The 26,242-nt window shown below is 40.9% G+C and overlaps 1 protein-coding gene across 2 annotated transcripts; it reads right to left on the reverse strand.

The window, feature by feature from the left end:
• Positions 1 to 389: 389 nt before the first annotated feature.
• waca (WW domain containing adaptor with coiled-coil a) lies at positions 390 to 25,819 on the reverse strand. Of its 2 annotated transcripts, none has more exons than XM_085362616.1 (13): positions 25,594 to 25,819; positions 25,362 to 25,392; positions 24,348 to 24,540; positions 15,384 to 15,475; positions 11,743 to 11,858; positions 11,528 to 11,643; positions 5,919 to 6,170; positions 3,546 to 3,668; positions 3,228 to 3,376; positions 2,781 to 2,905; positions 991 to 1,186; positions 779 to 906; positions 390 to 691 (listed from the first exon to the last, which is right to left on the reverse strand). In XM_085362616.1, the coding sequence occupies exons 1-13, from the start codon at positions 25,632 to 25,634 to the stop codon at positions 622 to 624; spliced, it is 1,632 nt and encodes a 543-aa protein (XP_085218742.1). In that variant the 5' UTR covers positions 25,635 to 25,819; the 3' UTR covers positions 390 to 621. The 2 variants fall into 2 exon arrangements, with proteins under 2 accessions (XP_085218742.1, XP_085218741.1); XM_085362615.1 differs by having other exon boundaries at positions 3,228 to 3,379.
• Positions 25,820 to 26,242: the final 423 nt, after the last annotated feature.

Consider the following 26,242-nt stretch of genomic DNA (forward strand, 5'->3'; position numbering starts at 1 on the left):
ATGCTTTATGCTAGGCTTCTGTGTAAATAAATGCCTTCAAACATCCTCCTCTGTTTCCACGCAGGTCACACATGCTCAGTGGTTCAGCGATCTATGAACTGACAAAATGAAGCTGTAAAGTCTGCTGACCAGTTAACATGAAGGAAAAGGCTAGCTAATGAATGTAGCCGCCTAGGCGTTGATTAGTCTGGATGTCAAAAGCTTTGATAGGCATGGCTTTCCATGGCTTCAATCTACAAAACATATTTACAACATAGATAATAACATCTACAAGAAATCTACACCCCCTCCCCGTCCACCCGCCAGCCACGGGTTTTTACAAAACAAAGTCTTGTAAATTGCCCTCCCCCCTTCCCCTCATCCTCCCACAACAGCTCTTCATTTCTCCCTCTTGGATTCCCAGCCCAACGGTCCAAAGCAAACCTGACTACAGCTCCTGTGTGTGTGTGTGTGTGTGTGTGTGTGTGTGTGTGTGTGTGTGTTTTTAGACTGGGCTCAAGAGGAATTGAAATTGAACAACCCGTTCTCCCTCCAGCTTCCGACTATGTGCAATGGGTCTCCCCACCCCCACCCGTCCCCACTCTTCTCCGACACCTGCTCCGACTTGCAAATCAGAAGTTCTCAGACCATAAAAGAATTCTGATTCTTCAGCTTTTCAAGTTCTTTGATTTGCTGTCTCAGAAACAGTATCCTGTGGGGAAAAGGCAGAGAACAATGAGTTATGTGCAGGTGTGTTTTACATCATTAACAGGGACTCTTCTAAAACACAGACCCTCACCTCTGCTCACGCAATGTTGCTTGTATTTCACAGACTCTGACCAAAGACCGCAGGTTTTTGAGCTCGGTGCAGTTCTCGGACATGCAGATGCTGCCCATGGTGTGAGCTTCTTCACGTAGTCTTGATGCCTGTGAGGGTTAAGATGAAAATCATTTGAACGATGCTTTCATGAAGATGTAGCCAAAACCTGTGGAAATGTTAGTGGTACAGACCTGCTTCTCTGCGTGTTCGGCGGGCCATCCCTGCACGTGTTTGATAAGGTTCTCGTTGAAGTGGGCAGCCAAGGTGGGGGTGAAGGAGCAGGAGGGTCGGGCTGCTGAGGGGGCAGGGGGAGCGGAGGCCGAGTTGGAGGCATTGCTGCTGCTGGAGGCGACGTGGTTGGGACCTGGGGAGGGACTCCTCTGACTGCTGAAGTGAGCACAGTGTTGGGGAGAATGTGAGCGATGTGCATGAACAAACTGGCCTGTGACAATCATACAGCAGTGGAGAATGCATGAGGTAGAATGCTGAACATGATAACGTGAGTTTCACAAGGTGTCTTAGTATTATAGTTACAATCGATAGATCAACATAGTACGGTGATCTAGAAGAAAGCTGGCACATTAATGGAACAATATACTGTTTGTGTGTGCAGTGTGAGATTTTCAGGCCTTTGTTTGACACTTGTGAGCAGCATGCAGGCAGCTGACTGATGTCAGGCCAGATCTATCTGGTTCTGTGCTGATTTGCAACAGCCTGATGGTCAGCTGTCCTGGAATGTGATCAAGTGTTTGCAAGGGTCCAAGTACAACAAAATTATTGTTCTGCTTGGTGTTAATGTGCACTTTAAATACGCAACACAATTAACACAAAGCACACTGACTCGAGCAAGAAACACTGTCAACAGCCTGTAATTTGAACTTGCTAACTCATAATGCTAGTACAGTAGTTCCCAAAGTGTGGGTTGGGGCCTCCTTGGTGGGCCGTGATAAAAAACAGAAGTACAGCCTGAATTCAGTCTGTCAGATTGGCCAACTCTGTTGTTGTTTTAAGGAAAAGAAGCAGCTTGACATGGCATAATAGTAACTCTACCCAAATAGGCATTTAAAGCCACTGCAATTTACTTTGGGTAATTTGTACAAAAATAGCTCTCTAGAGTGATGTGAAGCAGTACTTCTGATGGAGTGAGTGATGGATCTCCCCCCTCCTAAAAAACTGAATTCGTCTACTTGATTGCCTGATTCATGCGAGACTGAAATGAAAATATGGTTTCAAGACCCCTGAGATACATATTCTGCACAAAAATGGGATAAATGCTGAACTATATTTACTTTGCTGTGCTGCACTCTAAACTCAGTATGTTACCATGGATATACGTCAGCGTTAATTTATAACAATGTCAGATATAACAGAAGGTTTTGGATTAAGCTTAAGCCCCTTTTCCATTAGCACCAACTCGGATCTCATATTCTGACTTTTGGAATTGGATTTTGAATAATATCTGCGAGAGTCTGCATGTACAAGAGTTAAGCTCAGAGGAAAGTCATGTTCAAACCGGTTCACACTAACACTAAATACACTTCACGCAGTAATGAACACCTCCAATCAAATGACTGTTGCACAAAGTAAATCAAGACCTAGAAATGAATCAAAGAGCAACTCACTGTTCCATCAACAGCCAGCAGAGGGAGCAACAACACCACAAAATGAAAACTGAAAACAGCTTTTAAGAGTGAGTGTATTTTCGCTAATGCAGAATTTCCACTCTCTGATAGCAGATGTAGATGAAATCAGTGCCCAGAGATTAATATAACTCTAACAAGATATGTCTTAATTACTTGTAACCAATTCTGCCCTCAAGAAGGGACAACCCAAGCTTCATGAACTCACGCATATTGACACCTAAACCCAAAAAACATCCCTTGTTTCTCTGAGAGCTCACCTACTCATCATTCATGTCATAATTCCAAGCAACCCCCCAAAAAGTGGGATTTATAAAATGAACTGTTGTACAGACACTCACCCTTGGCGCTGGAGGGTGCGTGGGGAAGATGTGGTCGCATCATAACTGTGCTGCTTATCGCTGGAGAGGGGCTGCTGGGATGTGGGCTGGGGGTGAGATGCCTGCTTTGCTGATGGCGTGCTTACCTAAAACAACAAGACAAACAACACGTCATTTCACTGAAACAGACTACTGATATACACAATGGCTTAATCTGAAGCATGTCCGTCTATCTCACAAACAATACATGAAACAGACTGACAGTGTCAATCGTGACTGTAGGTGGATATTTAATAAATTCAAAAGACTTTTCACACCTGTTAACATTCTTTGGAAAGCATTTCACGTTCATAATTGCAAACTATTGATTTTTTCCCCCTCCTCTGACCTTTTTTTCCCCCTTGGGAAATATTCAATATTCACTAAGCTGGGAGTTTTCAGTACCTGCCTACTATCCTACTATCTTACTTTTGGCTGTGTGATGACAGGCTGTGTGCTGAGGAGGGGCTTTAGAGGACCAGCGTTGGTCTGTGGTGTGCTGATCCTCGGAGACACATAGGACCTTGGCGATGAGGCGTCTGATGTTAATGACATTGGTGACTGGTTCGACTGCTGAGCTGCTAGACATAAACAAAACAACAAAGTCACTCTAGGGAATCAAAACAACTTCAAATACAACTTCTAAGTACCTCACAGGAAACACACAGGAAGCCGACGCAGTCATTTCACAGCACACATAAGAATACAGTGGTGGTATAGAAACACTTGTGTATGAGCTTCATTTACCTTGGTTGGATAGTTGAGCAGCTTGAGAGAGGATAGTAGTGATATTGAAAGCTGACGGTCCAGCAGTGAGGATCTTATGAAGCATAGACTGTAATGAAGCTTGTGTGACGGCAGCTGTGAGAACTACAGAGAAAAGAAAATGGACACGCGGTTAGAACTGATGACACGAGTCCTGCTACAAGAATAGTTTAGATACTGCACTGCAATAAGTCTGACAGTCAAAACTCAGATGTCTCCTATAAGCTGGTTTAGAAATTAGAAATAAAAGCAGAGCCTATCAGTTGTGTGTTTACAGAGATGTTTCTGGTGGGAATATGGTGGTGATCAGTGTTATTCAGCACAAGTGATCCTGTTCATTAACCGAGATCAACTCTATGCTGTGCAATATGACAGTATGCACGTCCATATGTCTGCTGCTTTGATTGTCAACGGCATCTCTGAATAGTGAAACCCACCTGTGAGAATATAAATGCGAGGACATAACAGGCCCTCATTTATCCCTTTTTTGTCTTAAAATATATATATATAAAAATATTTTTCTCCTGTATGTTTGTAAATGAGATGTCACACATAAGGAGAGGGAAAAATCTTAAAACTTCAGACCCACACTGCTCTCTCATCATATATAGCTCATTCACATATATTTGTAACAGAAGGTAACAGGGAAATTTGATATACATACATATAAAGTACCTTAGCCCAAGTTATTATGCTACTACAAATACACCCCACGCATAACCTGCTACCACAGACATTTGAATTATTGATCAAAAATTCTCTACACAACCTCAGAAGCCACTGACATCAAGACCAGGAAGTTTCTGACCATGCATGGAGGGTTTCACCCTAACTTCAGCACCCTGAGGCTGTATGCTAAGCTTAAGGAAGACTGGTGAGTGTCAGTACCACAGTCCAGGATGAGATAACGAACACCTACGAATACATCAGGAAGATGGCCCTAACTGCTTAGTGAATACCTCAGGCAGCAGAAACCCAAGAGAGAGGGGCAATAGGAGAACCATCATGGAAAGACAGGCCCCTGCATGGTATGTGTTACCAGCAAATAGAGGAAGTGGCTGACATCCAGAAATCCTACCAATGCCTGGACAAAGCTGGACTGAAAGACAGCACAGAGGCAATAATCATGGCAGCATGGGAACAAGCTCAGAGCACAAGATCCATAGAGGTTGGGGTCTACCACAACAGGCAAGACCCAAGGTGCCCCTGACGCAATCCAGCACATAACAACATGGTACCCCATAACCAAGTGGATGGCATAGAATATAGAAACATCTGTGCAGAGTATGGCCTGAAAGTCTGGAGGTCAAAATGGGAGACCACCCCTTAGGGTGGTTGAAAATGAGCTAAGCTAAGATCCTGTGGAACTTCCAGATACAGACGGACGAAATACTGATGGCTAACCAACCAGACGTAGTAGTGGTAGTCAAGCAGAGATGTCCGTGGTGATAGACATAGCGATACTGAATGACAGCAACATCAGGAAGAAGAAACACAAGAAGCTGGAGAAGTACCAAGGGCTCAGAGAAGAGCTTGAGAGGATGTGAAAGGTGAAGGTAACAGTGGTCCCAGTGGTAATCTGAGCACTCAGTGCAGTGACCCCCCAAAGCGAGGCAAGTAGCTCCAGAAGATCCCAGGAACAACATCCGAGATCTCTGTTCAGAAGTGCGCAGTCCTAGGAACAGCAAAGGACCCTCAAGCTCCCAGGCATCTGGTAGAGGACCCGAGCTTGAAGGATAAAGACCGCCCGCAGGGGTGAGAGGGGAATTTTTTTTATTGAAGTTCCCACTACTATGCCATGGTTTACACCATGAGCTGGTACCACAGTGACTCACACTTGTAAACATTGAAACACCATTATCTTCATCCCGACCCTGGAACCTTGGACTTGACAGAGTCTATCAAACTGAAGCAGGATGACTTCTAAGGACATCTAGCAGCCAGCATCTGGTACATTACAACACATTCTAGACTTAGAAAAGTCTGTGCTGTCGTTCCCATTTTACAATTAATGCATCTCATACCACTCTGACAGCTGAATCTTTCCTTTCAGTGTCACATGGTCAGATACCATGTTCTCATCTAGCAAACTCTTGCCGTGAGGCATTCTTCATCCAGACATCAGCTATGCAAACAGCACCACACTGACGATGTCGAGTTAGGACTCTGTGCTCAGACTGACAGGACAGATTATGACAAAGCTTCTAACAACGGTGTCAGAACAAAAGCTGATAACAGTAGTTAATAATTTCAGTGCCTTCTTGTAACCAGTGGCCATCAATCACCGTCTCTGCTGCAAGTTGAATGTAGACAAGTTGAATATGTCAAGCGGCTCTTAAATCTATTTCTTCTTACCTTCGTTGATTTTTGCCATGTCCACACTGGCATTGTTGAGCTGCAAGGCAGTCTGAAGTGCTGGGAGAAGCTGTCGAAGCAGGGTGGGGTCCTGGAGGAGCGGAGGAGCTGGGGATTGAAGGACTGGAGACACGGGTACTGTAGACGCCGACGACCCAGGTGGGCCTGATGACGGATTCAAGCTCCCAGAGCCAGATGACGACTGAGACTGGGTGGCAAGTGCTGCTGCAGGCTTTTCCACCTGGGCAGACTCTGTGGAGCAAAAAGATAAAGATGCAGTGTCAAAGGTGGAAGTCTGAAATCCATTTCCTCCAATAATTTATGGTCCAACATAAAACACAAAACCTTAAAAAAAAACAACAACAACATTCATCTGAAAAAGACCTGTCTAGGAACTATCGTTCACTTTCCAGCACAGGGTGATATGCCAATAAGTGCAAACAACCCACTGTGATTGCTTCAACATTTAACACATCCCTGCAAGTGAGACACCTGGTCAAACAGTCAGCATGTGAATGCTGCATGTGGTTTTGTTTCTGGTCTTAGTACTTTAAATCAGTGTTGTGGCATTTGATCAGGCTTTACAAGACTTTCTGCTGTTCCAGCTGGATTTTATAGATTGTGTTTCAATGGAAGAACAAGCACTACGCCAACACCTTCAGAGGCCTGTGCATGACTGGTTACAGTATGACTGCCCATAAACGGGGCAACAATCTAAACAAAACTGAACCCTTATGATTCAGCTTATTTTTTGTTGGTCTGAAAACCAGAATTCAGAATCTAATTTTTGTCATTTAGTTGTTTATATTAAACGTTTCACAAAGTGAGATGTTAACTTCCTGTATGGTTGCAAACGTAGTAAAAATGATCACAATAATAATTTTAATAGCTGTCTTTTGAAAGACTACAAAGGAGAAGAAGAACTGTGACCAATGTCAGCCCTGAATGGGGCTATTGTATATTTGCATTACTAATATACAATAGGGTTGGGTGATTGGACGAATATATCGACTATCAACGATAGGCTGAGCCCATCGGCAATCGTTTTTACAAGAGTGATTTATTTATTTGCCCATGAGTAAGTTTGCTAATAATGATGGCGTTAATAGAAGCGTGCACCCAAATGCTTGTTGATGGAGTTGATGGAGCTGCAGAAGCTGGTGATAGCCTAGCATACTCAGGCAAATAGTGGACACGTACGTGCTCATGCGCATGTACGTGCTCATGCAAGTTGTGTTTGAGTACTTTGCTCGCACTATACATCTGCACAAGCGGCACACCACTTTGGTTACATCCTTAAGTTTACCTCTTTCATCCCAAATGGGCAACTTGATATTTATTTCAGTGATGTCAGCGTTAACGTGCCGTCATCATGACTAACGCGATTAACAATTAACCCATCTGGAGAGCAGGCTGAGTCAAAGTCCCCGAAATGCATTTCGGGCAGTTTGTCCAAAGTTTGTTCATTCTGCGCTCCAGATGGGTTGAGCGCGTTAAAAATTTTAATGGCGATGACAGCGTTAATGCTAACAGCCCTCATTTTTTGGAGAAATTAGTTGTCCATGTTTGGACTCTCGTGTTGTAAATGCGCAAATCAGTCCGTGCATGATTACATTGCTCCGCCTATCAAAAAGTCAGCGCATGCGCAAATGTATCGCCCGTCGTCGATTATTGGTTGGAAAAGTTTTACATATCGCCCAACCCTAATACACAATACTAGTAACATGGACTGCTGTAGTGAAGCATGCCACTATATGATGATTTCATGTGTTCATACAGTCCTGTTCCATAACCCTCAGGATCATTTAAGAAATTCCACATGACTGTCTACTGCACCCCACCTCAACAGTGATGGCGCACTGCGAGAGACCCTACTTAGGCAGTTCAAAAACCCGAAAACATTGAAAAAGGGAAAGTTTTTCCCTTTGCCATCAGAACGTCATGACCGAAAATGACAATGAAATGCACATTTCTGCACAGATTTGGCCTTTTAAAGGCATGGGGTCCTAAACTTTTGATCAGCTGTAAAACAGCCTGTTTCAGTTTAAGTGTTGTTTTCAATAAATTGGATGCTCAAAAAAATGTTTTGTCTCACTCTCATTTCTTCTTGTTGCATGTTGAAGCTCTACTTGGAACCTTGTTAAGATCCAACCATGCAAATATGATTTTTTTTGCCATTTTTCAAGTGGTCTTTAAGTTTTGATCAGGACTGTATTAGGGCTTGAGTAGGTTCATTTTTGTCATTTGGCCAATTTAGTCTGCATCCTTATAAACAGGTTCAACACGCTTCAACTATAACTACCTTGTGAAGCACTAAAAGGAGACTCCGCTTTCATTTTTACAGTTTTATAAAGGTGGTGAGAGTGATATACAGACGTTCATAGACTGAAAGCTTGTGATTAGCGAGCGTAGTGCTGTGGAGACCTGCGGCTGATAAGCACCAATGTGGAAACCTCTGTTTTTGTCTGACAATTATCAGCTCACAACCCATCCAGAAGCAATGACAGGCAAGCCTAACGTCACTGTTGTTCACTTTGATCTTTTAAGCGTGTGTTATGAATGCTTGTTTGTTCATTTTTTTACAATGTAAGCATCCTTCATATAATTGCTTCATTACAGCCTGTTAGTTTTTGTCCAGGTAAAGACAAAAACTTCCAGGAGGTAAATTTTTGCACTAAGCAAGTGTGTGATCACCACGCTTTAAATATAGCAGCAATTACCACCTGCTGGGTGTCTGGACGGTTAGAAAATGTTAACATATTACACAACATAACTGTGTTTCTGTAAATCAGAAAGATTTAATGAACAGATCTGTCAGGTATGTCATGTACTCCTCTGTTAAGCAGGAAGCAGTATAAGGAGCGGTTATTAGATATTCAGAAACAGGTTATTCATGATAAATGACATCCTTTTCTCAGTACACCACTTCATTACATGTTTGTTTACTTTTCAGAAGATTACTACTGACAAACGCTCAGCAACATTTTGCCTGGAACTAGCTTGTAGCAGCCTTGCTTAAATTCCTATCACAATAATAGAAGACAACCACGCTCCAGGAAATCATTTACCAGATTGTTCAAACACACAGCATCAGGACCGGCCCACTCAAATAACTATTTCCATCTACACGCAGACAAGTTTTCTGTGTCATTGAGAAATAAGCCAATAACACGGGGACAATAGGCAGACTCGGCAACAGATTGTGTGATTGTGATTTTTAAAGAACACAAAATCTCACATGATGGTGAACAAGTATTTAAAAAAAACCTCTTTAAAACTTTGCGCATCTTATTCATATCTGCATTTCAAATTTAAAGTGTGCACAAACAGTCATGCAGTGGTCACGACTTTGGCCTCACAGAAGGACGTCCTGGTGTTTGTGTGTTCTCCCTATGACTGCGTGGGGTCTCACCCATAGGAGGCAACTGCTGATTTGAAACTAGCTGTAGGTATGAATGTGAGCACTAATGGTTATCTCTGCCTCTGCGTTAGACCTGTAAGAGACCAGTGAGCTTTCCTGTACCCTGCCTTTTGCGCCAGAACTGTTGTGATAGGCTCCAGCCCTCACACGAAACTGAACCGAATAAGCAGTAAAGAAAATGGATCGATGATTAGTGTGCAAAGATGAAATTATTTGGGTTCACGAGCAGCTCTAGTTGTGCAAAACAGCTTCATACAAAATAAAAACCTTCCCTGATGTTGGGTTTGGGTCTCTCTGTGAGGCAGTGTAATCAGCCAAAGACTGTTTGATGCTTCACTCTGTAACACAACTGTAGTTTATAGATGTGGCTGTAGTTCCAGCATCTCTAGCGTAAGATCTCATCACAGTCCCTGTTTTTCCAGGGCTCAAATACATATTTATCAGGGATGTGTGTGAGTAACTGACTACTCGATTTAATACTGCTGCCCCCGATACTTGGCAAGAGAAACTGCAGTCTGTTAACCTAAATACATTTTATTAATGACTGATCTTTGGATCTAAGACGTTATACAGCGACTAGCTGCAGCTGCAGGCCCAGCAGATGGCAGCACCGGTGTAGCTATGATGGAAACTTGTGAGCATAAAAGATCATTTAGAAGCTAAAAAGTCAGATGGACCAGAGGGAAACAGAATATTCTGACACTGTCTCCATTCAAACAAAGCAACACATGTACACATTCAGCACAAACATGTGGACGCTAACCTGAAACAAAAGAAGGCTGCTAGAATTAGCACAGCTAGAGACCCTACAGCCATACTGCCAACTGATACTGCATGTGCGCACAGCATAGAGTGCATAATATTTTACACGCACAATTAGGGCTGTCCGATATGACCAAAATCTCATATCCCAATAACTATATATATCACAATATTGATTTTTCTGTAAATTCAGTTAATCTCAGGCAACTCGACTTGTGTGAAGTGTTTTCTGCTGGGCGTTGTGTACCTGGAGTCATGTTTTGTGACCGATGCATGAAACTATATATTTTAGATACAAGTTGTAACAGCTGCCATTTTCTTTGTGAGTATTTATTACATGGCGTGCTGCCAGGAAAACCCTGTTCTAAAGTTTGAGTCAAAGGTTTATTTTGAGCACCTTTTTTGCTTCTCATCCGTAAACTCTCTCCATACTCTCTCACGTGATTCTTGCGTGGGTGGTAGAGAGAAAAAAATATTGCCATTAACAGTGTATTTTGCAACATCACGAAACAAACGATAGTGTATAATATGAAACAACAGATGTTTTCATATCGTCATCCGATATATCTCATCATATCGCACAGCCCTACACACAATAGCATTTAAAATATGCATCTGTTGCTGAAAAATGTGATTATTAGAACGTGGTTCTAATGGACACTCCATCTCACTGTGCTCAATTTACTACTCATAAAATTTGGTGATTAGACTGATTTTTATCTCCCATTTCATCCACTAGTAAATTGGTTGAAATAAAGACCATTAATATTTACCAAGTGGTATTAAACGCCAAGTGCTTTGGCAACTTTTGCCATCCAAATAAAATAGAAGGATTGTACAGGATTGCAATGGGAGTTCTTCGGCTCCCTCAAGAATTCCACTCAGAAAGTAGTCCCAAATCTTGTAAAAAATGCATCTCATATTATCCAGTAGGAAAACAATGCAGCGATTTTGCAGATAAATTACTAAACTCAAAGTGACTGCAGACTCGACCCAACTTGGTTGAGCAGACAGAATGTCAAAATAACAGCTATAATTAGATAAACTGAGATGTGTTCCCTTAACTTCACAGCAGAAATTAATAGCTTTGAACTCAATTAGCTTCAGCTCACTGCCACAGTACACAACGTAAAACCTCAGCAACACTGTTCAGTCATTTGGAGCCTCAGTAGCTTGGTAAAGAGTTCCTTAGCATTGATCCACCAGAGAGCACCTCAACACTATCATTACCAATGAACCAGTAATAATCTTTAAATGTATTTTATTTAGCTGTGTAGAAGGACCGTTACTGATAAACATCTGCCATGCCAAGCAAAGAAACAAACACACATACAAAAAGTAAACAAAGCAGTTTTGACATAGTATGATCATAAATAGCAGACCCGACTAGAACAGTGCATGATTTAATAGTGTGTGGAACACTTACTAGGTCCAGTAAAGCCAGGGGCTGCCGATGCTTGCATAGCCTCCCTTCTGTAGTCCCTGTCCTTTGGGAAACTGTTGACAACAGCAGTCTTTGTTGCCTCTTTTTGCCTTTGTTCTCTATGAAACGCATACAATACAAATTAACCATGCATGCATTCTTTATGTGACAACACTGGGACAAAGTCAAAGCTTATATAATGAAATACTTTTAGCTACCTCTCCAGCCATTCTTTGGGCTTCTCCCACTGGGACACTTCTGTCCTGCAGTTGTAATAGTATTTCTTTCCAGAGGAACTGATGTGCTCTGACCAGTCATCACCAGGTTCATAAGGCTGAAAAGAAATATACATTTAGGAACACGAAGCCAATGAGACAGAATGAAAGTGTGTGTGTGTGTGTGTAGGTTCTGATGCAAGAACTTGTAATACAATCTGAAATGTACACTAGAAAAAATTGCATTTCCTGCGAAAATGCTGTGTGGATGCCTTACGCTGAAGATTTCTGCTGAAAAAAGCAGAAAAAGTTGAAAAAACAAAAAACATTGCCCTGAGCGAGATTCGAACCTGGCCTTTCTGATCTATAGGCGGCGTCTCACCTTACTGGACCAAACTGATTCTTACAAAGAAGAGGTGGAGAGACTGACAATTCTGGTGAAATTAGCAGAAGCTGCTTAGTATTGTGCTAATAAGAGGTGAAAAGGCTAAACATTTAGCAGAAAAGAGGTGAATCAGAAGAAGTTCTGCTGAAAAGAGGTAAAGAAGCAAAAAGATGAGTTGAAAAGAGGTGTAGAAGTGCTTGCTGAAGATGGCTGTATGTGTAATGACACACTGGAGAGTGTCAAGAAAGCAGAGCGCATGCAAGCAGGGAACATGTGTAGCAACTGTCACAGGTAGGATTCGAAACTCTGCCCCCGGGTCTCACGGCAGCTGCCCTACCCTCTGAGCCAAATGAGTTCTGGTCTCAAGCAAATATATGATGAGAGAGAAAATGTGCACTGTGGAGCAGAAGCTCAAATTAGCAGAAAAGAGGTGAAGAGGAAGAACTTTGTTGTGAAATGAGGTAAAGAAACTGAAATTTGTGCTTAAAACAAGTGAAAAAGCTGAACTCTGAAATCCTGCTAAAACAGTAGTAGAGGCTGATATTTTTCAGCTACTCACTGAGCCAAACTGGTTCTCACGTAACTGAAAAAAGGTGGAAAAGCTTAAAATTCTAATGAAAACAGCAGAAGAGGCTAAGTGCACTGTGGAGCAGGAGCTCTAATTAGCAGAAAAGAGGTGAAGAGGAATAATTTCTGCTGAAAAGAGGTAAAGAAGCAAAAAGCCGAGTTGAAAAGAAGTGTAGAAGCAGAAGTGCTTGCTGAAGATGGCTGTATGTGTAATGACACACTGGAGAGTGTCAAGAAAGCAGAGCGCATGCAAGCAGTGAACATGTGTAGCAGCTGTCACAGGTAGGATTCGAACCTCTGCCACCGGGTCTCACGACAGATGCCCTACCCTCTGAGCCAAATGAGTTCTGGTCACAAGCAAAGATATGATGAGAGGGAAAATGTGCACTGTGGAGCAGCAGCTCAAATTAGCAGAAAAGAGGTGAAGAGGAAGAACTTTGTTGTGAAATGAGGTAAAGAAACTGAAATTTGTGCTTAAAACAAGTGAAAAAGCTGAACTCTGAAATCCTGCTAAAACAGCAGAAGAGGCTGATATTTTTCAGCTACTCATTGAGCCAAACTGGTTCTCACGTAACTGAAAAAAGGTGGAAAAGCTTAAAATTCTAATGAAAACAGCAGAAGAGGCTGAGTGCACTGTGGAACAGAAGCTCAAATTAGCAGAAAAGAGGTGAAAACAGCAGAAGAGGGTGAGATTTGTGCTGATAAGAGGTGAAACTGCGGAACCAATCAGAGGTACTGCTTCTGTCTGCTTCATCAGGCTGTGTACTTGTATGTATTTCTGCCATAGACTGTTAACCAGAATCTGAGGTCCATATTAGAAAAGCTGCTAAAATCATTAAACTTTGCAGAATTGTAATAAATTATCAATATGAATTACCGGTCTGTGATAGTGTATAAATTTGTAGTTAAAAAAAAAACATGTGGGCCAAGGTGGAATCGAACCCACGACCTCTGGTCTGAAGAGCGGTGTCATTACCAATCGCGCCACCTCTAAGGGGGCGGGCGCTTTGAAAAAAAGGGTGATGAGGAGTCAGAATTAGATCGCGGTGAGACGCGAAAAACGCCGTTTTTTGGAGTTACAAAACGTCGTGTAACTCAAAAACTAGGTGGGATAGAAGCATAATTCTTGCACTGGGTGAATCAGCGGACTTTGGTGTACTTTGACTGCGATTTACATAGCTCTTTGTATCTCCGTCGCGGAGATATGACGAGAGAAGAAACGGCTTCATTTTCGGAATTTGAAAAATGAGAGGAGGACAGATTTCCACCCCTCAAACAAGTCTAACTCATCTCAGAACGGTAATAGGTGAGAAAATAATTCTTGAATTGTGAGTGTCAGGAGTGTCTGAAGATATACAGGGACAAGCCTCATGTCTTAACTTTGCTTCGTTAAGGAGATATGACGATTTGAAAATGCCTTCAGTTTCAGTATTTCAGCTCTGAGTTTCACAACCTCCCCATAGACTTTGAATGGGGAGTTTTTAGACCATGTGTCACTTCGAGGCAAATTGTGAAAAAAACGTAACTCTCACAATAATTATAGTGACACTGTCTTAAAGCCAGCAAAAATACCTACGTTTTGATGTATAATTTGTGGAAGTTGAGTGGAAATTGAGCGAGTAGCAAGGAGTTGTTCAGACATGAAGAGAAAATTCAGAACGGACGAGTGTGCAGTGGGAGTTAATTGCATAGCAACCATAGCAACACATGTATTTTCTGAAAAATCACAAAGTTGTAACTGAAAACTTAAAGAGTCATTACATGAAAACGGTAACAGATATGAAAAAGCTGAATCACACAGGAATAGCCCAATCATCTGAGAACGTTTTAAAGTTTGAATGGAGTTTCTAGGTGAAAGTATGAGGAAGTAGTTAAGTTTCAAAGACAAGCAAGTTTTAGCAGAATTGTAGAAGTTTCCCATTCATTTCAATGGGACAAATTAAAGGAAAAAAGTGTAATATTTTAAAAAGTATAATAGTAATAAGTACCAAAAGATATAGCAGTCGAAAGCAGAAATAGCAGAACAGTTTAGAGTTTGAATGGTAAAAATCGGCTGAAAACTGAGGGAGTAGTTAAGCGGCAAAGAAACGGAGCAACTAGAATAATAAAGGATAAAGAATAAAGAGAAACAGGATCTCAATAGTGTGGATGCCTACGGCATCCACCCAAATAGATATTGGGGTGAAAGCAGAAAGCCTAGGAAGGCTGTTTGCAGAGCAGCTTTGTAAGAAGGAGGAAGACTCATTCTAGAGACAGGTTTGGCTGTTAAGGAATCAGATTGAAAAGGGTTGCTTTTTAAAACATTGCTGTATTGTCACTGAAGTTTTTTTTTCTTCTTCATTTCCATCATTTAGAAATAACCTAACAAATTTAATCCAATATTATGAGGTAAACAGATAGAAAAGAGCAGAAACTTGAAGCTTACATATCACTCAGAGAAAAGCAAAGTAGAAATAACTTCAAATAAAAGCACAAGTTTATGAGTGTAAGAGGAGGATTACCCTGATTTATGTGTGACATGTAAGGGAACTTAGATGAAATGCAAGTACCAAAAAACAACACTATTTTTTTACACCTGTGAAATGACACATCAGCAGGTGCTGCTGCCAGGAAACAATTCAGTCTATTGCACAGGATAGACAAGACTTCGGGCCGTTATAGCTTCCTGTGTTAAGGAAGAGGCGATACTTACTGTGTCTGAGGTCTTGCTGGGGTTCGAATGCGAGTTGGAGCTATGAAGGGAACTGTGATTGTGAGAATTTTCCTGTGGAGAATAACTGGTCCCTGCAATGAAACACAGCACAGCAGAGGGAGAGATCCATGAGTAACACACAAAAACACAAACAAAGTTCACTGGCATCACCGAGTGTTTGGATGAAGCAGACTGCGGCAAGCATCAATGTTCTCTCGGCCAACTTAACTTCCAGGTTGTACTTTAACAAGTAAGCTCCATTAATGTAACAGTATTGGTATAATTTATTCCAGCTATGTGGCCTATCAAATAATTAGAAACTTAAAAATCTGAGAATTAAGCTGCCTACTTGATACATTTGAAGACTGCCAGCACTTCAACAGGTAACAGAACAAGTACAACAATCCGATGGAAACAGTGAACCTGCTTTTGGATATGAACTCTCTCATCTTTACCGAGATGCTACAAGAGTGTGCATTTTGAGATAACATGCCATAACATTTTTAAACTGCTTTGGTGATATAACTATATGTCAGTGAGGCAGAACAGCAGGCAAGGTACACGTGACAGAAAGGCCTCTGGTGATCATTGTTTCTGCACATGCAGCATAAGGAGATGAATGACTCAGTGAGCATCACTCTGTATAGACTAGATTCTCTAGCGGTGGACACACAGGCATCACTACAATATGCTACTGGTGCAAAATGAAAGTTTCAGCTTATAAACTTTACTAGCTTGTAAATCATCTCATTTAATAATTTTTATTAAAAAACCTGACTAGCATCTTAGGTTTACAACCCAAGAAATAATTTGAGCATATTTCCAGGATAATTTTTGTGACATATGGCCGGTTAGACAGATCAGTCCCATCCCATACTAACACTATCCATTTAGAAATTACACCCATAGTCTCTTATTTACAGATGCTCAAAAGCAACTGGACAACTGACTGAAAAGCAGTTTGTATCATTTCACTGGACCTCTCAGGTCCAATGCAATGTGGATGCAAGCGAAGGCTGAATATCCAAAACAGACATATTAAACAGATACTGGGATCCGGTCTCAATGCCCGACCCTAGAGCAGGGCGATATAGCCAAAAATATTTATCACGATATATATTTGAAAATTTGCGATAACAATATAACTGACGATATAATTGATGCGAGACAAAATACAACTCCACAACTTTACTAGCGCAAAAAACCCCCCCATCCATTTATTTTCACTTAAACAAGCAGCTGTTTTTTTATGTGCATTAGAGCTATGTAAAAATTAACAGTACAAAGGAAAATTCCCTGCTGAAAGTTTAACCAAAAGGCATTTCCAGTAGAAATGGGCTGACATACCCTGTGCATAACATGTATAATACCCACTGAAGTTAAAAAGCGGTGCTCTGCAACATTAAACTGCAGTGTGCCAAATAAAAAAGTCAAATACATATTTTTCGGACTATAAGGTGCACGGGATTATAAGACACATTAAGCAAAACAAAGCAGTCAGATAAATCAAACTTTATTGAACTCATTCTTCTTGCTTCGTCCACTTCTGTACCATTGATTCATTAATGCGGTTTTCTATCACAGCTGCTCTATTCCCATGTTGTTGCAGTATATTAATGACTAACCTTCTATTGTGGATGGATTATCTCAGTTGTTCTCCTGACTGAAGTTTGGTCCGTTTGCATCCTGCCATGCAATTGCATTTGTCTCTAACCATCAGGAACCTTCATGTTAACTTTTATCGAGTGGAAAAGTGTTAGCGTTCATCCTCCAGCTTCACTGTTTATGTTATGCTAACATAGCTGTGTCGCTAGTGATCACATTATATACCACCTAGCCCAACTTCAGTAACCTTACAAACGTCACTGCTGTTTAGTTTCCCGTCTTCATTTATGTTGGAAGTGATAGCAGAGCTGTACGTTTGAATTTTTTCAGAAATCTCTCAGTCAGAACGTGCTATATCATGCTTAGGTAACTAGCGAAACTAGCGAGCTAACATCCACTAACTTCCTGCTAACTTCTAACTCCGTTAAATGTAATAAATTCTGTTTTCATGGATACCTGGATGTTAAACTTCATAGTTACACCTGGTAAAGCAGCAATGCTGATTGTTTTATTAAAGATGAAAGAATTTAGACAGTTTTTAACTCTCAGTGATGCTGCAGTGTTCGTTTGACTTTGGGACCTGAATGGACAGAGTTTAGGACCCAGATTACTCCCAGATTTACGAGCACCTTAGTCTGACAAATACGGCAGTAATGATGGCCGCTTGCATGTTCTACCAAAAAAAAAAAAAAAAAAAAAAAAAAAGTGCTTTTGTGGGTATCTGACAGACAAACACCAAACCAGTTCCACATCACTGAAGTGGCACCATTTTTACAAACCTATCCGGTCGTTAAGTCTGAAAGTCACTAGCCGTGTCTGGGCCTAAACTCCGCTGCAGGTCCATATATCAAACGATCACTATGGCATTACTGGGAGTTGAAAAACTGTCTAAAGTCTTTCATCTTTAATAAAATGATCAGCGTTCTGCTCTACCAGGTGTAACAATTGAGTTTAACATCCAGGCATCCATGAAAATGGAATTTATGACATTTAACGGAGTTAGAAGTTAGCAGGAAGTTAGCTCGCTAGCTTCTATCTAAATACAATATAGCATGTCCTGACTGCGGGGTTTTGGAAACAAATTAAAACGTACAGCTCTGTTATCACTTCCAGCATAAATGAAGACAGAAAACTAAACAGCAGTGACATTTGTAGGGTTACTGAAGTTGGGCTAGCTGGTATATAATGATGTGCTACGTGACCGCTAGCGACACAGCTATGTTAGCATAATATAAACAAGCTAACTTTTTCCCCACTTGATAAAAGTTAACGTGAGTGTTCTCGGTGGTCAGGAACAAATGTAATCGCATGGCAGGATGCTGTAAAAGGACCAAACTTCAGCCAGGAGAACAACTGAGATAATCCATCCATAATACGAGGTTAGTCATTCATATACTGCTGCATGGGCTGGGCTGTAGTTACTTCCTAAGGTTTTAAAAACTGAGCTTAAATAAATGATTAGCGGTAATAAAACCGAGGGAGGTCAACAGTGATCACTGACTGTGCTTTTTGAGGAGGAGCTTTTTGAGATTAAATAGAAGAAAATACAAAACATTAAACATGTTAACAACACAAAAGCCATGTTATACGCAGACTACTTTAGGCCCGGAAGTAGGATTCGTCACGTCATCACTTAACGACCGGATTCTGGTTCATCCGTCTCACTCAACGATCCACTTTCTCCCTTCTCATTCTCTGTTGCTGCCATGCTTTTTCGGCCATGTGCGGTATGAAAACAAAGGCACTGGGCATTTTACCCATATTCTATCACGATATTTCATTTTCTTATCGTTGCCTAACATTGTACCGGTATTACCGTGAACGGTATAGTATGGCCCAGCCCTACCCGACACTATACACACCCTCCTCCCACCAAAACCCCACCTGCCAAATACCTTCAAAAGTTGCCCAATTGTACTGTAAAAAAGATGATAATTAAATAAAAATTAATGCACAAGGTCAAAAACTAAGTGATATATTGACACTTTCGTTGACGAATAAAAACGAGATGAAAATGATCAGGAGAGATGAGAGCCAATCAGAATCACAATTAAGTTGTGTAGAGAGGCGGGACGAGTTAAATGAGTGAACATGTGGAGTAAGTTTCACTGGTTGAAAACAGGATATATTTCAGTCAACTGAATCAACTTTACATTTAGTCTACGATAATCTTATGATATTTAGTGAACTAAAACAAAGAATTTAGAATCCCAAATTATGACTAAACTAAATTTTCTGTCAAAATTACACTGTCGGACCAACTGAGTATCGGTTCACACGAACTCAATCTGTACCAAATTTCTGTACCAGAGCATATCTGGGTTTGAGGGAAAACAAGCGCAAGACCATGTTATATCACTCAATGTTGAGGAAATTTTTTAAATTCACCAAAGCACAGTTAATGTCTGTCACCAACGTGTAAGAGGACATCATCAGCTTTACTGACATCTTCGGGTAGTTATGTAGTTGGCTAAGGTGCAGTTTTCTTCCTCCTTGGCTCTCTCCTCCATCAAGTCAAGAAATGTCAACTCATCTGCTCGTGCAAAATGAATTTCATCCTGTGTGATCAGATGTTTGTGCATGTTGGAGCATTGGGCATTTTCCCCTCTTTGTTGTGATCAGTGATTACTTAAAAAAGTACTCCATTACACATCACTCACTGAAGAAAGTGATTAGTTTAACAACATTACAATACTTTGTTTCTCTGTAAAATGACCTGAAACCCTTCATCTCAAAATTACCATCAACCTCTGGGGCGCCTCTGTCAGTGCGCCCCAGGGTGGCTGTGGCTACAATGTAGCTTGCCATCACCAGTGTGTGAATGTGTGTGTGAATGGGTGGATGACTGGTTGTGTAGAGCGCTTTGGGGTCCTTAGGGACTAGTAAAGCGCTATACAAATACAGGCCATTTACCATCGACCAATTTAAGCCCGAGGCTACTATTTATGTATCAACACAAAGCTGGCAACCCAAGGCAAACATGAAAACCAGTCGCCACAATGATTCTACTTTGGAAGCATGAACAGGTAGAAACAGGCTGTAGCCTCACAGCTCATCCCTTTGTTAGCTGTTGAAGTTCAGTGTCTGTTTGCTAGGCTGGGGTCAGCATTTACTCAGCTTTAATTTGTGCAATAAAAGTAATGTCCATATACACGCTGTAGACTGTGCCACTATTTTGCTTCTCTTGGACAAACTGAAATCAGCTGATTGTAACGCAAGTGGAACCGATAAGAAAAGTCAATAGGCAAGCAGACTAACAATTCCAAGGAATTGAACTATTGGGATTCCGATCTCAACCATGAACTCTTTTTTTGTCACAAAATAAATGTACAAAAGAAAAAAACGCAACTCAAAGAATCCAAGTCTAATGAGATCTTCAACTAAAGCACCGACTTCCGCATGAGCGACCATAAAAATAGTTCCATAGCAGCAACAAATGTCTCTAAGATTAACAAATCCAGTTTGATTTTTACAAACCAACCAGAACTAGAATAAAAATAGCTTTCAATACCCAACACTGTCAAAGCAATTATGACAGAACAGGCAGCATTTTTTATCTACTTGTTATTCTGCAAGCTTGCTTAGACATGGATACAGTAATTCCACAATAAACAGCAGAAAGCCGTGAAAGATGAAAAACTTCTAGAAAAATCTGGAAGCAAAAACAAAATAATAATTTCAAGTCCTATTAACAATTTGCTAAAACTCAAAAATAATAAAGTTCATATCTGCTAAAAAGATTGAGTTCAGCAAATAATAATAGTAACAATAGTAACAATACTGCGACACAGCTATTCAGAAGAAACTGCAAATAAGGAAAACATCATACAGAATTTAAGACCGATTGTATTCCCTTACTGAAACCTCCAACATGTCAGTATGACATATCGACATATTAAAAGTGTTGACTCAATCACATCTAACCGAACACAAAAACTGCTACAAAACAGAAACAGGAACCATAACCAAAATTTAGATTTTCTACAGGAGAGAAAAAAAATACAAACATACTGCCCAGTGGGTTATTTTTCCTTGACTTAACACATCTCTGCGCTGTCACATCATTTCACTTAATTTGGACTGGTTCTTTCTACTAACCCTCACAATGCTAAGTAAGAAGTGTCCACAACTATTTACTCTGAGGCTGTAAAAGTTTGTGAAAGGATTCCGATACGAGTTGATGAGTCAGTGAAGCTCACCTCTGATGGATGACAGAGATACTGAGATGAGTTGAGGATCGCCAAAACTTTGCCCATCAGTAAGCATTTTAGTGAGAGTAACACTGCTATTAGCTGGTTTCAATGAAATTTTCTTTGAGGCCAACAATCCACTCATAAGATTTGCGAATGTGATTAAAGTATTTATCAGAGGCAAAGTGCGATGTTTAGGACACTCAAACACCAGCTATCATAACTTTGTTTATAACCAGCTGTTGTTGTTGTTTAACCAGCTTGTTGTCAGCTGTCCACAGATGGAAGGGTAGCATTTCTTTTCCGTTTAAAAATCAGTAACTGCGACAATGTCTGGAAATTCTGGACATTGTTTATGCATGTTTTTGTGTGTTAATAACTTTAGTTTAGGAAACAATGTTTCAGGTGGAGAGTAGGAGGAGAGCAGAGATGAAAAAGGCAGATGACACTTTAAAGCAGTTTTTAAGGCAAGTTTGTTTAGAATGTTTATCAGATTTATCTGGTATGGCGCGCTAATAATATTAGCATTTTTCATTTGAGAAACCCAAGAATTCAAAGCCTTAACATCAGCTTCACTGAGAACACACACTGTCCCTTCAAGTGTTGAGTTGCTGTTTTCTGAGTGAGTTCCTTGCCAGCTGTAAATGTAAATTTTCAGCTAGCAGGCCTTGTCTGAACGCTTTCAATTTCACATCTTTGCCTGTAGGAGACTATAATCTTACAGAGAGAGAAAAAGAGAAAGCAGACCAGGTGTTGCTGTTCAGATTGGATGTCGGTCCATCTCTGCAGTGCTCCAGGCTAGTTATTTTGCACTGATTCAAACGTAGGGCTTCACATTATTAGACTGCTGTCATTGTAGATTCTCCCACATTAGAAATGCTTTATATGCAGAAATCTAATTGGAGCACCTGTAATCCTGCACTGAATTTTTGGCTCTGTGGTTCATGATGGAGAATCTTGTTAACCCTAAACTGTCTATGCATTTGTCTTCGTCACAGTAAAGACTTCATGAAACGGCATTTTAGAAACATTTCAAATAACTGAAATTGCAGATCAAACATTGAGGGAAAGACAAGACACACAGTTTGTAGGGGGGGGTATGGATAGGGCTGGGTGATATGGCCTAAGATTCATATCGCGAAATAATTTGAAGCATGTGCGGTAACGATATATATCGCGATATATTCTTTTCTTCTGTATAACGTATTTCCCACACTATAAGGCACACTTAAAATCCTTTAATTTTCTCAAAAATCGAGAGTGTGCCTTATGTATGAATTCTGGTTGTGCTTACTGACCTCAAACCGATTTTGGCGTGCTTATGCACGTTAAAAATGTTTGATGGATTGTCAGAGCATTACGGCTGCCGTAGTGAGGAGCTTCGCGGAGTAATCTGGGTCCAAAACTCCGTCCGCTTCAGGTCCCAAAGTCAAACGAACACAGAGTTAAAAACAGTCTAAATTCTTTCATCTTTAATAAAATCATCAGCGTTGCTGCTTTACCAGGTGTAACAATTAAGTTTAACATCCAGGCATCCATGAAAACAGAATTTATTAAATTTAACGGAGTTAGAAGTTAGCAGGAAGTTAGCTCGCTAGTTTCCACCTAAACATGACATACCATGTTCTGACTGAGAGATTTTTGAAACTAATTAAAATGTACAGCTCTGCTACCACTTCCAACATAAATGAAGACAGAAAACTAAACAGCAGTGACGTTTGCAGGGTTACTGAAGTTGGACTACCTGGTATATAATGTTGTGCTACGTGATTGCTAGCGACACAGCTATGTTAGCATAACATTAGCACAGTGAAGCTGGAGGATGAACGCCAACTTTTTTCCACTCGATAAAAGTTAATGTGAGGGATTCTGGTGGTCAGAGACAAACGCAATCGCATAGCAGGATGCTATAAACGGGCCAAACTTCAGTCAGGAGAACAACTGAGATCATTCATCCACAATACGAGGTTAGTTATTAATATACTGCAACAACATGGGAATAGAGCAGCTGCGAGAGAATTCAACATTAATGAATCAATGTTATGGAAGTGGAGGAAGCACAGTTTTTGGCTTTCCCCATATTTCAAAAGTGCTTCATCTCTTTGCTATGACTGTTGCCCGGCATAATTTGCAGATGATTATGGTTGTAGCCGCTGCGATGCTTTCGACCAAAACAGGCGTAGCTTGATGACATCATCAACATGCGCTATCGCGATAGAGCGGTATAGTCAAAATCTATATCGTTGGCCAAATTTATATTGTTTATATCATATATCGTTTATATCACCCACCCCTAGTATGGATACACTTCCTACACTTAAAAACATGCAAAATGGATCTTTGGTGCTGGAATGTAATGAAATGTGGCCAATGCCTAAAGGTCAAACAAGTTAGCAAACAGCTGTTTTCATCTGGAAAAGAAAGACACATGCTGTCCTTATATTGTGAGAGCCTATCCATCATGTGGCTGCTTGCATGCAAACTTGTGGCACTGTTACTAGTGTTCAAGTAGCATTAGTTTGCTGTAGTGACTTTTTACAGAAAAGTGACCAGGACAGCTGACACACTCCGATTCCAGAGAGGAGAGCATGTCTGAAAAGGAGCTCAAAACACCACAATACTCCACGCATGGACTCAACTGCTTGCGTGCCAGTTACTCAAAGTTTACCAAAAAAGTCCACTTTGACAAAACTGTACTGAAATAATGTTGTTAAAATTAGCAGTTGACCAAGGCGAAGAAACAAAAGCAGTTACTCCCCTCCACAAAACGTGTCCTTCAAGACTTGAATGTCTGTGCAGAGTGTGGTCTTACTCTGGTCTGAACTTTAACTGTACTCGCAGAACATCTACCTGTGAGGTTGGAAACCACGATAACCATTCATTCAATCAAATGCAACCTGCAGAGACTAATGCTCAGTGGTTAAAATTAAAGCACATAGCAACAGCTTAACAACGCGTTTATTTTAAATTTGTTTGTTCAAAAACTACCACGGCCGGATTACCCACAGTGTAAAACCTGACAGCTGCAGTTTCAATACTGAAGCACTCAGTTGTAAGAAAAACAAAAAAACAAAACAGCGCCTCACTAAGAGAAAGAGCACCTGTTTCTGGAGTAATTAAAGAGAGCAGCTTTATTTCTTTCTAAACTCATTTTATTCGCCGCTCTCACCTCCATCCCTGTCTCTGGCGCGGTGCGTGTGGACACCCTTTGCTCTACTGTGTCCCGTGCTGTCGATGTGCTTGTTTTCAGGGCTGTCAGACCTCCTGAGCATCTTGCAGGGAGGGGTGACGTCTGAAGAGTCTCGCATCTTGTCATGCCGGTGGTCCCCTCCTGGATGGCTCTTGGATGAGTATTTGAGAGTCTGTAAACACAAATCAAACGCTTTACTAAAAACCTCACACTTAAAATAGGCCTACACTTCTGTTATCACCATTAGCAGGTTTCTAAAAGCAGCCATGGTGAGCAGAGTCCTCAGCTCTTGAAAGTACTGTCATGTCATTTCATTCAGTTTGAATGATGCAGAAATTAATTAGCACGAGGAAATGCATATATATATATATATATATATAAATCGAGCAGCTTATTTATCGACTTCGTCCCTTCTATAAGCTTATATTTAACAGCCACGTTAATTGTGCCCGTATTTCTGCTCATAACAACGTATGCATGCAAACTAACACATGTTAAATGACGAAGTAAACAACATTTTATTCGACCTATGAGTATTAGCTCGCCATTTCACTTGGCTATCGCGATTTGAATTAGGTAGTGAATTCACTGGTTTGCTGTATAAATATCAAACACTTTGATATTAAGGAAGCTTAACTGGCTATATCCTTAAAATGACAGATTGCGGTCAGGCCCTAATCGGACTGGCTAGCAAGCAAGCTAACAGTAACAATCTATCATTAGCTTTCAGCTGTAATAAAACTCGCCCGTACCTTTTTCAAAACAGCCGACTTCGACGAATATGTTCACTCTGTCAAGTCTTTACTAGCAATGCTAACGTTAGGATATATTTACAGGGCTTAAATGGAGGCTTTAAGCAAACCTTTCTACTTTTTGTGTTATTTTCCGCACTGACTGGGGCCTGTTGTGCTCTCCAGAAGCCTGCACTAGAGTGTCCATTTTAATCTTATTTGCTGCTAGCAAGCTAGCAGGAGACGCTTGGCTAACAAGTACCTGATAGGGCTGAGAATCTCTTCGGTCGCACCTGCAAAGAAAAAGGAAACAGTTGTGAATTTTAAGCTTCAAATGTCAATGTTCAGAAATCGGTGAAAGCCCCGCAGCGAGTGAGGGATACAAGTTTCCACACAGTTATTTTGGTTTCAGTAAAAATGGCGGATTGTCAAAGCGTAGCTATGAGGAAAAGGAAAAAAAATGTGAATAAGTAAGGTTAAAAGGAGGTGTTTACCCATCGCCGAGTCTCGGTTGTTTCCTTGCATACATTACCATCAATGCCGTGTTAGTGTGATTGGAGTGGGATGTGAAAGACTGATAACTGCACTATGTTTTCGTGTTGATTCAGCGACCTGAAATCGCCAGTTATTTTTCAGCCTAGCTTCTGGGTATTGCAATGCTAAATCGGCTGCACTGGTCGAAAGAGCGCCCTCACTCAGTCCATCTCCCACTCTGGCTCACAGCCGTGTCTCTAACAGCCGAGCAAACGTAGCAGAGAAGCTGAGCTGAGACCGGGGTTGCCAGATAGGCCACATCCACCACTAGGAGCACGCCTTCGTGAAGTCAGAAAATGTTTACCAAGTCATGCTAATAACATTATATATGTGAGGTTTTGTTGCTCTCTGCCATGTACATATATTTGTTTTGACAGTTTTAAGCTAATACTGTTAATTTTACTTTAACATTACCGAATGTGGATATGTAAAACTTACACATAAATTATTTAACGGCGCATTAAAATCACCTCGCGTGCCAGCACTATGACGTCACTGATAAGTATTTGGAAAAATAACGAGTATATATATATATACATTAACTACAATTTTTTTACAGACCTGGCAACCTAGCTGCAACCGCTGCAACTACACACACCCCCTTTTTAT

The sequence above is a fragment of the Diplotaxodon limnothrissa genome, linkage group LG9, assembly GCF_057381915.1.
Source record: "Diplotaxodon limnothrissa isolate DT_005_m linkage group LG9, D_limnothrissa_male_GT1.1, whole genome shotgun sequence".
Lineage (NCBI taxonomy): Eukaryota > Metazoa > Chordata > Actinopteri > Cichliformes > Cichlidae > Diplotaxodon > Diplotaxodon limnothrissa.